General features: G+C 37.9%; 1 protein-coding gene across 1 annotated transcript in view; it reads left to right on the forward strand.

The window, feature by feature from the left end:
- gprs (speckle type BTB/POZ protein) overlaps positions 1–14,487 on the forward strand; it is a 56,282-nt gene that overhangs the window by 27,037 nt on the left and 14,758 nt on the right. Inside the window, exons 4-6 of the mRNA XM_071598240.1 lie at positions 6,431–6,580; positions 9,471–9,584; positions 11,882–11,917. Of these exons, the coding sequence (XP_071454341.1) occupies positions 6,431–6,580; positions 9,471–9,584; positions 11,882–11,917 (300 nt within the window). The remainder of the gene's footprint in view (positions 1–6,430; positions 6,581–9,470; positions 9,585–11,881; positions 11,918–14,487) is intronic.

Raw genomic sequence — 14,487 nt, forward strand, 5'->3', positions numbered from 1 at the left:
AAAGCCGCCGCAAGGGCGTGTGGCGGGGGGTGTTAGGTCACCAACCGTAAAAAAGAAAAATACCACATGCAAAAAAAAAAACAACACGGAAAATTACACCCACAGCAGCGCACACACTCATGCAAAAATCCCTTCATCCAATACTCATGCAAACACATATACCGCAAAACAACTAAAAAACTGCACCCCATGATGCAGCACGAAAGACATTCTACAACACGGAAGCCAGGACACAACAAGCAAGAAATTGAAACATCACTACCACATGAAAATGCACCACGAAACACTCTACCCCCAAAGAGTCTCTAATTGGCAGGGAATGCGACCCAACGTTGCAGGTAGCAGGAATTTGCCCCCGCGGAGAGGGACGAGGGATTGAAAGGGAAACTTAAAAACAGATGAACAGAACATGAATGAGGTCATTCGGAAAGAATGGGTTATTATAGCAAAACACATAAGGTTAGTGGAAGAGCATGCATTTAAATAAAACTAATTATTTTTTAGACGCTGAGGGTGGCAAGTGGAATTTTTGCTATCTATAACCCTGCAGTTGCTATCCCGTATTGTCCGTGGGAAGAAGGAGTCCTTGAGTTGGCTAGTTCTGGCATCTATTTCCCGAATTTTATATGCATGATCCAAGCGACTAATGTATGTAGGAGTACGAATAATTTGCGAGACCTCGGTGCTGAAACATGCGGATCTAAATTTATTTAATAATTTCAATCTTGCATTGAATCGTCTCTCAGCCAATGATTCCCACCCCAAATCCATGAGCATTTCGGTGACGCTTTGCGTTTTATCGTAGGAATTTTTTACAAAACGGGCTGCCCGGCGTTGAACCTTCTCAATTTCCCGAATGAGACCTTTTTCACTCGGATCCCACACGCTGCATGCGTATTCTAAATGAGGCCTTACAAGAGCGTGGTAACAACGTTCCTTGACCTTCGAGTCACTTTTGCCGACAATGCGTCTAATGAATCCCAATTTTTTATATGCTTGACTGCAGACTTTACGTATGTGAGTCCCCCAAGTTAAGTCTTTTGTGAATGTGACACCTTGGTATTTCACCGTATCAACTACTGCTAGGTCACCTCCAGCTAATTTGTAAGCAAATCCCGTTGATCTTTTAAAGAAATTTACCACTGAACATTTATTATAATTTAGAGTCAATCCCCAGTTAGAACACCATTTAGTAATGCAATCTAAATCCTGCTCTAGAATAAAACGATCCTCATCCCAATACCTCACCCCAACTACCTGAGAAGGTTGACTACAAAAGATCAAATTTGCGGAAATAAAATTACATAAGTTTGACCAGCAACGGCGTATTAAAAACGCTATATTTTACAATATTTTTTCACTAATTATACTTAAGCGATTCAAGTGCGAAGGGCATTCAATTTTAACCTAGTCCTGTGGCCAAAGGAGATTCTTTTAAATAGCTCATTTTAAAAGTTGGTTGAAACTTCATATTTGTCGAAACTTACGTGCACTAATATTGAACAATTGCTACGATAATTTGTCATCACATTTTAAGTTTCCCTTGTTTTATTCCACGATATAATTAAAAGAAATACAATCCGTTATATTGCTCGGTCTCGGAATATAATTAATGCAATTGTAAAAATTACGGATAATTCGTTTATACGGATCTACACTGTGCAAATAATCAAATCATAGACCAACTGTAATCGTGTAAGCTTAGTAATTCTGCCTTGCAAGTGAATGTTCTAAACAATATAAGAAGAAAAATTTGATTATAGATCGTAATTAAGTATACGATGGCCATTATTTGTGGCCGTAACATAAGTGCATTATTTTCGATATTCACCAAATCTGACTAATACGGTGGGATTATTATTAATATTGGTATTCTAATAGTTGATGGAGAATTTTGAAGAGTACAACCAGTATAAGGATAAATTTCCATGCCTCTCATTATGAAGTAACTACATGATATCCGACATTACAATAAGCCCCTCTTCAATGCCAAATATTTCCTTCCCCTTTCATGCCGTCCAATATCCCTATCCTATATCTACCCCTTCTTCGCTTGCCTAAGGTTGTCCGTACTATCTCAGTCCTCAACATGTCATCGCCAATTAAAACGCTTTCAATCCATCTGTCCTTTGGGTTTCTCCCTACAATCCTCTCCCCTCCGCCAACACCCGTAGCATTTCTTCGTTTGCTTTCGTTTCAGTCCACATCACCTCTTCAATCCTTCTCGATACCCACATTTCAAAAGCCTCCAATCTAGCGCCTAGCATCCTGCTTCAGTAACCATAAGTCTGCGCCTCACAAAACCGCGCTAAATATCGAAGTATTCACGAGTATTTTGTTAACATCCTTACTAAACTTCCCCGACATCAATTTCCTCCTTTTTGTGAAAGCTTATATGTCTAATGCAAATTTTCCACGTATTTTAACACCACTTTGACCATTTCGGCCCAAAACAATTCTAAGGAAGGTAAAGAGTTCTATCCGATAAAGTTTTTGAAATCCTATTTCAATATTAATACTTAACTTAGCTTACCTTTTTCTTGAAAACAATAATCTTCATTTTAACAAATTCAAGGAAAGCTCCTCTAGCCGTAATAAATTATTTTATTACGATTGTAGGAGTTTTTCTTTAATTTGTTATTTTACGAGGCCGTAGAGCTCAAGTTTCCTTGATTTTAAGCTTCTTTTTGTTTACGTTTATTCTCAACTCATACCTGTCGTACTGACTCGCCAATATACGCTTACCTACAGGTGTACTTGCACCCCGTTGGCTGACTAACAAACTAAAGCTAGATCAAATTCCAAAGAAACTGCGGGAGATGCCGCAACAGTAACTTTTAACGGAGTCATCCGCTAATGTGCATTTCAATGCAACAATTTCAGAGTGTAAAAATCATTCGCCTTGACTGGGATTCGAACCCAGATCCCTCAATATCCGGTCGAGTGCTTTAGCCACTTAAGCTACCGAGGCGTCTTCTTAAACTCTGAAATTTTGGGGCTTTTAAAGATCATCTGCAAACCTCACTGATTTTATGAAGTATAAAAACTTTCATTCCTCCCTACAGTTCTTCCCATGGTTCTTTTACCATTTCCTCCACATGTGTATAATGGTAGCATATAATGAAAACCGTGTTTCAACTCCTCTTTCTAACTATGCCCATCCCGATTTTCCACACGCCAACTGCATATGAGCAGTCCGTGACGTATACAGATTGTGGGTAAATCTCCTATCCCGCCAATCTACTCCTATTTTCTGCAATGCATTCATCAATTGCATCCAATCCACTCTATTAAACGATTTCTCTAAATCTACGAAATAGGCATAGAAAATTAGAAAAACGAAGTTGTGTTGCCGCACCCTGCATTAGGAACGTCATTACTGCCATGGCACCACGCGTGCCTTTCTCTGAATCCAAACTGATCATTCCTTAAGTAATCATTTGTTCTCCTCTCCATCCTCTTTTTGGAGATCTCTTGAGTACCACTTTAGCTGAGTGCGAAATCAAACTTACTGTTCTTTGGCCCTCACATTTGGCTGCCTTTCCTTTTTTTAGTATAGTAACTGAAAATGATTTCAGTAAATCTTCCGGTCGAATTCCTCCCTCATAAATGCTACGAAAAAGTCCATAAAAACTCCTCCCAGCTTTTCCTAAATCTTGTTAAGTATTTCGGCAGGAATGTTTTCTAGCCCCATGGCCTTATTTGATTTCAATTCCCTTAATACCCTTTCTACGTTATTTCGCCTTCGAGTAAACCCGGACCTATACTATCCTCATCTACGCCATATTATCCTTCCATGTCTGAGCTTGCTGGCCTAATGTCTTTATCGTACAGTTCTTCTATATATTCCTTTCAGCTCATTAGAATCTTTCCTGTTTCATACTATGTTCTCCTTACTTATTGCTGATTGCCTGCAACGATCTCTCCATTTTACTTCCTGTCAGTGCTTTCATCTTTTTGTAAAGCGTACCAATTTCACCCTTTCTTTCTCTGAAATTTCCATTTCCTCGCACTGCGTTTCTCACCACGATTTTTTACTACCTTTTTTCCCGCCTAAGTTTATTATTTAACTCTTTTACTTCTATTTAATTTGGTTTTTATATCAATCATTCCCTTATATCGCTCATCATTTTAACCAACTCGTATATAATCCATGATTTTTATGACCTTTCCATATTTCTAAATATCCTATTTTTGTCCTATTTTATCCCATTCTTCTCCTATTGTACCTGTCTCCCTCTCCCACTCATGATTTTCACTTTCTTGGCCTTCCCTGTTCTATCTTCTTGATTCTGATGTTGCTCTTAATTAGTAGAACATGCATATAATGATCTGAATCCGCACCGGGGAAAATTTGGCGATCTAATTACGCATTTCCTTAAACAGTGCCGAGCGATATATAGTCTAACTTATATTTTCTTATTCCCCAGGTATTTTCCCCATACACCTTAGCCTATTTTTGTTGTTTAAACCAAGTGTTCGTAATGATAAAGCCCTGTCTCCTGCATAACTCGATTTCTGCCCACGGTCTTTGTTCCTAAACCATAGTCCCCAACCTCGCTACCATCTCTTCCTTCTCCTGCCGTCGCCTTCAAAGCCTCCATCACTATTAATTGCCGCCTTCCAGAAACAACCGCAATTATTTATTCTACTTCATCGTATAACTTATCGACTTCTTCCTCGTAATGTTTTCCCATTGGCATGTAGACCTGATCAATGACTTTGTTCGTTGTTTCTGTTTTTAAATTATACCATTAATATTCAATTAGTCGCTTACTATGCTTCTTCCTCACTTTTTGTTCAGTACAACTGACACCCCTCGCTGGTTCTCTTCCTCTACATTGTATATTACTCTTTCCAGTAATCCTCGCTATCCTTCCATCTCACCTCGCATAGACCTAAAATATCTATATTTCCTCTTCCCTTCTCTCGCTTTATATTCTCTAATTTTCCTATCGTCAACATTGTGCTTGAGTTCCAAGTCCCTATTCCAACTGGTTTAGTCATCCTTTCCTCTTTGGATGGATATTTGGAGATGACGACCACGAAAGTCTCGACTCTTTCGCTGCCGGGCACGACATACGGCCCAATGGACCTTAACCCGTAGTTACCAGGGCATATACATATTCAGATCTATGTCCATCTTAGTAGCATGGGATATTTATTTGAAAGGGTTATTCGTTGCCTTCCTCGATAGTGTTATTAACGCGTCAACAGCACTCAAATGCCCACCCCACTGGGGTAAGACGCCTTAAGTAACCGCCTCACTGAGTAACAGACGCTGCGTGAACTACCTTTCGATTGGCTCCAACCCTTTGACCAATCCGACATGGGTCACCCTACCAGGAGCAAGTACATTCGCTCCCATCAACCAAACTCTAACGGTCATCAAAACGCATAAGCCCTTCCACTACGTCAAGGTTGTTGTCCATGGGGCAGGTCAATGCCCCTAGAGGTAAGAAAAACATGCATGCAAAAATATCCTTGAGATGTGAAAGTATATTCGTTTGCTTCCATTCATAAACATAGCTGCAGTTTTTTATTTTCTCGTCTAATCGTAAAAATGACTTAAATAATAAGAAACCATTCATAGACAGCTCTGATAAGGCTCTACCGATTCTTTGCACTTTTTATGTTATGGTACTTATAAGTCTACCCATTGTAAAATGCTCATTCTATCCATTAAAACATTTTAACAACTCATACTAGCTCAAACCTCCATATAGTTTTGCAGATATTTATTTTTTACATGATAAATTACTAAAACGTTCGCGAAGAATGCACCTACAGGAAAATATAAGTTTTTGCTTCTAAGTTTTTTAAATCCAACCAAATAGTGTTTTGTGTCGTAAAATTTTAACATAGTTCTCAGTCTCCCTGATTCACATTTTTTATTTTTCAAGACCTTATTGCGATTATAAGGATTTCAGTAATTACTTCATTAATCTTCATAACTCTCAGTTTCAGAGGTCTTGTTTAATAATTCACATTTGATGTTTTTAAACACGGAGACAACTAGGCAACTCCCAGATCCGGAAAGCATGGGATCAAGTATAACATACCCTAAAGGACGTTTTGCCACTTTTGATGCCGAATACCAATACAGACTTCTTTTTACCAATACAGACTTCTTTTTTTGCACGGACTTAAGTTCTATCATGCTCACTGATCACAGGACACATTATGGCTCTTAAAGTGTGTAGCCTTCTGGTGTATAACATGCTCCGAGGTGGGAACCGACGTGTTCCCCCGGAACAGATTGTTGTACGTATAAAACTCGTAGTTCCATGCCCCGCTTGCTTCCTCCACCAGCAGATATCTCGGTCGCTATGGTGCCGCAAAGTGACCCCCTTATCGGACTTCCGAGTTTTCACATTTCAATCTCCCTCCTCCCCCCTCTCTCTCTCCCCTTCCTCTCTTCCCCATGCAGTCAGGACTGGCGGAAGACATGAAGTTCCTCGCGAGCATGCCGGAATTGTGTGACGTTACCTTTCTCGTCGGTGACACAAGAGAGCCGGTCTGTGCGGTCAAGGCCGTCCTCGCGGCGAGGAGTCGGGTGTTCCACAAAATGCTGTACCAGGTGAGATGTACACGCCACGCCCACTTCCCTCTCAACTGGGAAAGGGGGAGGGGGACAGTTACATTTGGGGTACCCCTGTGGGAATGGGCGATATTTTGAGGTTTTGATATCACATCCACGTTTTGACGCATAAACCGACGCAGAGGCCTGCGGTGGTGGGTGCTGGAATACCGGCCACCAACCTGCAGTTGAAGTTAAACGTTATGCGTTGGTAACAGGGATATTCAGTTACAGTTAGGCTTTTACGATGGAAATGGCTGGGGTCTTTAACCTTGAACCTTGGTTTGGTTTGGTTTTGATATCAAATTTATCGAGATATAAGGCAAAATAGAGAAATATTTAAATTTAACAGTGCTGGAGTTTTACACCATTACCAGTGTTATATCATCTTATACCATCCAAATGTTCTAATTTTCCTATATTGAAGGGGAAATCCACAGAAATATATATTAATTGCCTAACACCTTGCTGGAACCCGGGCGTAAGGTACTTTTTAAAATATCTTATTTCCACTGGCCCTCTTTCCACTTCTTTGTCTCATGATTTATGAAGAAAAAAATCCGTCAAGACTTCTGTATACAACTCTTTGTCGAAATGGATAATAAAATAAAATGCTATCGGCGTAAAATCCTTGAAACTTAGTCTTAGAGTGAAACGGTACTAGTGAATACTAACTTGTTTCTTCATAATTTAATTGTAATTAAAATTAGGAATGAATAGCTTTTCCCAAGATATCATTGGATGAAGTACTTCGTATCCCCGACATTAGGTGTACCCTTTTTTTTTGAATAAAAGTAACATCGCAAGTGAAAAATCTAATATGATTAGTGTATGTACTCATTTATATGAGGCAATCAACACAAAAATTATTTCTTTGGGAAGATGTTGTCAAGATCCCTACCAAAGAAATAATTTAATCTCCATTGCAAAATTACGATAGTTATTTAGTTTACTCAACAAAAAACCTTAGATTTGACGCTTAAAATTACTGCAGCAGGAAATTACTCGTAACGGATAGCTTGGTTATCTAGCAGTGTCTTGATATCCACATGAGACATTTGTCATGAGTGGCGTAATACATTCCTCGGGCGGAAGTAATACTGTGCTTGCTAATCTGGAAGTGGTGTCAGTGGTTGCCATAATTATGCGTTTGTTGGCGGAGGATTAGCGTAACCTTCTGACTCACTGTTCATTAATGCATGAGATCTAAAAGAAATCTTTATAAACGGGCTAAGAGATAATGTTATCCTCGCTCTACCTCAAATAAAACTTGCTCTTTCAAAACTTCGTTTTAGTTGCAATTTATTCCTTGTTGCGAAACGTTTAAAAATCATGGTTAAAAAGTCATACGATCCGAGTTTCAATACATTAGCGTTGGAACCCGATTGGTCGTGTGATTTTGTAACTGTGATTTGTAAAAATTTCCCGGCAATTAAATAATTCATATTCTACCTTAATATTCGAAAGATCAATTTATTTTATCGCTAGGATCAGTTATCAAGACATTACAATCAAGGAGTTTATCGATAGCTTGCTAAAATGTTTTTTTGGAAATATGTTCCAATTCCTGTTTTTGCAAAGAATTTTTTAAACTTTGAAATCATCATTGAAATATCTTAAGAATATACTTCTGGTAGGCTTTATAATTTTTTAACAAGGAGAGTTTCAAAACGTAATGCATGGTCTGACCCAAAAGTAGTAGGACTTATTTTTTCCCGGATAGATGGCTTGACGGACGGTTTCTCTGCCTGGGTTAGAGGGAGGGAACTCTCAGGAAAGGCCGGTGGCAGTTGGCTCCCAGCCTTTGAGGAGTGCAGATCGTTTGTTTGCGAAACCAACATAATGTGACCTCGTCACGAACGTCATGACGCGCTCCGTCATGAACCGGATATGGAAACAGCGCTACGCCATCACATTTTGTGTGATACTGAGCAAAACCGGAAAAGAGACTCATGACTTGCTCAACGTAGCTTATGGTGATAACGCCATGGGTACATCGGGTGACTTTGAGTGGCTCAAGTTGTTCTGGGAGGGCAGAGAATATGTTGAAGACGCGGAACGTTCAGGATGCCCTTCAACCTCAAAAAGTGACAAAAATCTTGCAAGAAGCTTTGTTGGACAGGGATTGAAGATTAAATATTCACATGGTTTCTGGTGAACTTGGCATCCCTTAAAGTGATGTGCATCGACTTCTGACCGAAAACATGGGCATGAGAAAGGTGTGTGAGAAGTTGTTGCCGCTCTCGAACGAACAAAAGAATAATCAAATTAATCAACAGATTAATAATTAATAAGATAATTAATTTGACAATAGTCAAATTGATCAAAAGATTTTTGATTAATTTGACTATTTCAAGTTTTTTATTCACGGGCAATAAATATAAGAAATCTAAACTTTTTAAGCGTCGATATATGAGTTTAAAAATTGTCTTGGATAAGAATTTCATGCAATAATCCCTTTAATTTAGAATAAATCGTTTTTGAATTACTCTAAATCAGCTGGATTCCTTACTTCTGTACGCATACCACTGTGTTGTTGGAAAATAATCTAATGCTGCTTCTTACGAAGGGACTAAATCTCACCATTGTGTACCGTGGGTAGAGGAGATCCTATTAAACTTCTTTGTGGCACGGCAGATGTAATTTCTGCCTCTTTTGGAAACATATAAATGTTGACCTTTTTTACGTTTAGATAAGACCTCCAGTGATGGATCTCATATTATATTCCATTAATTTTAAGCTTGCGGATCTTTCTATACAGTGAGGGACTTTGTCGAAGGAATTCTCGAGATCAAAAAATTCCGCATTCAGCCTTGATCCGACTGGTTTGTTTATTGTCTTCTCAAATTAACGTCATTTCTCTCTATCCACTCTTGGATTTGTTCCACAGGCGCCGAGTCCGCAGCAGCGGAAGCGGGAGGCACCCCCGCGGGAGAATAAACTCCGTCTCTTCCTCAAGCGGAGCAGCGAACCCCTTCTGAACCTTCAGAACGCGGCACAGCAGGTAAAACCACTTAGAAAGTGAAAGAGTTACCTACAAAATCTTTAGAAATCATGAAAAGATAAACGAAAAAGTGTTCATCCACTGATTGGTGATTCATGAAGTTTTGGAATCTTATGTCCAAAACGTTTTTCCTATTGTACCATATGAACTTTTCATATGCAGTTCATCCTTCAGGCACGTTTGCGATTATGATCCATACCATTTTCTTTCAAGTCCTACTAAGAAAATGATCAACTGTAAATATTAAAAAATGTATTAACGTGTTCATAAAGGGCTATGAAGATTGATATGGTAGACATTTTTTTAAAAGAGCGTGAATGTAATAAAATATATTTTCCTCGAAAAGAAGTCGGAAATAATAGATTTTAAGGGTTAAGATAACATAACTAGAAACAAATAACTGTTTTTGTATATTTAAAAGTAATTTTGGATTAAATACTAATTCATGGATTGGTTTCGAAATCTACATTTTTATGGGGATACATTATATGTATTTTGATTCTTTTCAAAAGTGAACTGCTTACTGAAAGGTTCATTAAATATTTAGAATTCATTCTCATTTTTTAAATGAAATAAATTTTTTTAACTGCACTGTGAATAATGCAAAGTGTTGCAATTTATTGAAACTATCAATCATAAAGAATAAGTATAGCTTAAAACGAAAGGCGTATAATTACCAACATAGATGCCAAAACATTTTATGATAGTTAAATATATTGCTAAATTATTCCCCTTTCCATGAATTAATTTAGTTTAGTGCATCTCGCCGGCTAAGGAATTATATTATTATAAAAAAGTATTTGAATATGTGATTTATTTTTAAAATTTCGCTGTAAAACTCTCCCAATTATTATAATATACAATACATATTTTACACTTGTGGTTTTCTATTTACAATACTAACCTTGAAATGAAAAATTATAAGTAATTTTTCTAATTTAAGCACTCATATTCTCAGCAAATGAACTTAACGTAGACGAATATTGTCCCTTAATAATTCCGGGGGTAATATTCTCGAAGCTTACTCAGTGTTGCGGAAAATATTAGTTTAAATTCCGTAAAAACTTTATATAAATATTCCGATGCATATGTTTGAATTTGAACTAATGTTGCTAAACTTTATACTTAAATGAGTATAAACTTAAAATTCTTATCATCATTATGACAATAAAATCGCTTATCACGATTGTGTGCAAGCATCAAGGCGTATTTATTTATCTATATAAATACATGTACTTGAAGCACTCAAATTGATTTAAACTTAAATCTTTCATCCAAATAATACTAGTAGTTGCATTAAGTATTTATTTTATTCTTTAAAATCCACGTTTATATTATTTTCATTCTGTTGGATAACCAACACTTTGCTAAAACTATTATTTTTTGACTGAATGTGAACTAAAAAAGACGCTTAAAGATGGAATGTTAATGAATTAATAACACTCCATTACGATATATTTGTACACGTATTGTTGGTTTCAATTTTTACATGATTTTTCATTAAATTTTAAAAAATATAATGGTTATAATACTCATTACCCTGAACAGTTATGAACATCGACCAGCCTTCAATTTTTGCATAGACATTGTTGACATTGAAGAATCGTGGATTTCTACCATCTGTAAATAATTAATTGCATAACAATTTTCTTTCATGAACTCGTTAATATTAATGCACACTTTTTTCGGCTTAGAATAGAGTAGTTTATTTTGACTGCTTTACAGATTTTTGTTTTAATCACGTTCTTCAAAAATAGCCTACCTAATAAAAATCACTGCCCTCCCGCCTTTCTAGATCATAGTTAAAAAATGTACATGGATATGTTTATATGATACAAGTACAGTTCTGAATGTTTTATGATATCCACGTAATTCTTGTTTATGTATCCAATCAGCTGTCTAATATTTTTATTCCTTAGAACTCAAATACATTTTTCAGCACTCTTCTTCCAAACTATCTTCCAATCTTTTGTACCTTAGAGAGACTCATCATCCAATGACGACAACACACGCCTTCCATCACTTAAAAGACGTCACATCAATCTTTGCTCCTCTGCTCACAACCAAACACGGGATGTACACTATTGGAGTCGCACTTTGCACAGACATCGGGAGTAAAATGAAATCACGCAAATAAGCTCGAAGGAGAACTTGCATGGCTTCATATTACCCTCTCCCATGAAGTGAACAAAGTACCCTCCTACAAAGAAAATTGAGATTTTCAGGTCAAATTTCCTTAAGTTCCTGATGAAATACGTAAATGTTTTTTTCTTGCGACTTTTTCTCTTCGCCCGCAGCGTGGCTTCTCTCAGCAACTGGCGCCGATCCAAGAGGTAATAAAAATACTCGGTTTCATTATTAACTAGAAACATATTCATGCAATCTTCCAAAATCATTAATATATAATATGCCTATAAGAATCTATTTATGTTTTTTTTTAAACCATTTGTTGTATTCGTCTACCATCTTCTCCATATTTTCCTTAACTAAAAAAATCCTAATGGTATTGGGACTGTCTTAAAATGATTTCTCATTTAGACTGCTAGAAAAATATACTCGTAGTATGTGCATTTGTCAGTATAGTTGACTTCTTCCTTTATAGAGGCTGCCTGCTCCAGTATTAGGCTTATGGCGGCATCTTTCTAATGACTTTCTCCTCTTTCTCATCATATCGTTTATATACTCCGCTGGCTCTAAGTTGTCATTTTACTATTACATTACAGAAAGTTAGATTTCCAAAATATAAATTTCACTGTGAAAATATTCTAGAAAATTTTTAATGTAAGGATGAATACTTCCTTTGGTATTATTTCAATGTTGCATTTTGCCCCGCGAAATGACGACAATATCGTGCGAGTCACGGCGCGGAAAATCATCTGGTGAAATATCTTTTGCAAGATGAGTGAAATTTTCGCGCTCCAACTTAGTGTCAACGGAGTTTGGTTGCAAATTATATGTGTGATTGTGCGTGTATGTGTGTGTCACTTCACGATATTAAAACATATATTCAGGGTGCCTCAAAAGATTTAAGATAAGAGACGGAAAACTTAGGGTTCTGTTCTCAGTGATTATTTGAATTACTAAAATTGCAGTGTTTAATTGTATGATTCATGCCGATCACTGCCAATTATTTTCTAATTCAATCGCATTATCCCAAGTATTTTCATCTCGAAGGATTAGCGAAAATTCTCTCGTGAAGCTGCATCTCACTTAAAATTTGAGTAATTCATTTTATGAATGAATAGATCTCACGTTTTATGCATTGTTTCCGTATGAATTTCCCTTGAAAGCCGGTTTCAAGTATGCCCATCGGCCTTACGCTGCCATTTGATGAGGGCTATAATTTGAAAAGTTAAAAAATATTGGGTTTTTGTGCAGTATTTTGAGAGTATAAAGTAGGGTACACATTATCATTTAACTTAGGCGGAAGGGTATATGTTCTCACAATAAACTTTGGAATTTCCAATAATGATCTTACTATTTAGTTACGCTCGACACTTTTAATGCGTACCCCAATTTTCTGAGACGCCATTTGCGTCCATTTTAGTGATACCCCTTGGTCTTACTTTAGTGATACCCCGTGATTTATTTGTAAGTAACTTCACCCCCCTCCTCTCTCAAGATCCCCTCCACCACACGTCACATCCGGTCAAACACGACGCGTGTCCAGTCTCTCGAGTTTTCTAATAATCTCTCCGTCGGACGGTTGAGCTTCCTTCCCCCTCTCCCCCATCCTCGCCCGCCTATCTGTTCCAACCTAACCCGCCCCTCACCCTTCCCTTCCGTCCGTTCGTGGAAGGCGGTCTCGAGCAGGCAAGCTCTCCTCTCAAAGGGCCGCGTTGTCCGCCACCCGCGCCGAAGACGCCTTGCTCTCCCATTTTAATGGTCCGGTCCGGGGTTCTGCCGCCGCGCCACCCAGGATATTTGCTGCGGCATGTGCGGTTGCGTGCGCCTGCTCGACTTCCAAGAAAACGTTTGACGAAAAACGGAGAGATCCGTCCCGGTCTCCAATGAAGTACTTTTTCTCTTGGATTACCAAAACAAACTTATCCTGTTTGTGAAGCGCCCGCCCTCGCGTCATTGAGTGACTTCGGTGCAACGATATGCCGGGTGATGCGAAGTTAATTTGGAAATCGAAGAGAGCGGTACATTTCAATGATTAGATTCCCACGAGCGGGAGAAGAGAGTTTCCCGTGTTACTTTTATCGCGTTCATTTGAGGAAGCACAAAGCAAAAAATTATTACACAGAGAGAAAGTTTGCAACTACGTGAAACCATTGGGAGTTTTCATTCCAGGGATTAGATACCATTTTTTTCGGTATATTCTACTCCGGAATGTACATGATTTACATCATTTCGTACCATGGAAAACATTGTAACAGACTATTTCAATTGCAGAAGACAGATTCGAGCATACAAGTACGGATCAGGCAGGCAGGTTAATCAATTGGATCAAACAGATTGGATTTCAAATTCTAGATATTCACTAAAAAGATCCTTACACCAGGTTACAAGAAACTGACAATTTAGAAAAATTGTGCAGTGCTAACAGCTTGCTCATTTAGTTTTAAAAATATTTTTAAAGATATTTTAGTGCCCTGAAAGCCACCGCTAGGGTGTATGGCAGGGGATGAATGCACATGAGACTAAAATTGACCCGAATGTGACCCCCTACCACGGTCGGACAATATTATTCTGATCCCTTATCGTTCGTGGAAAACATGACATCTTAAATTTATCTTTCCTACACTTGATCTCTCTAATTTTATTCACAACAACTCTCCTACCATAGTGCGATGGAGGTAATAATACATTTTCAACATCACTGCTAAAGATACATCCTTCCAATCTATGCATGATTTTTAATCTGTAACTTAACCTTCGCTCCATTGAGTGATTCCCA

This window comes from Hetaerina americana, unplaced genomic scaffold (assembly GCF_022747635.1).
Source record: "Hetaerina americana unplaced genomic scaffold, ioHetAmer1.1.p SCAF_91, whole genome shotgun sequence".
Classification (NCBI taxonomy): domain Eukaryota; kingdom Metazoa; phylum Arthropoda; class Insecta; order Odonata; family Calopterygidae; genus Hetaerina; species Hetaerina americana.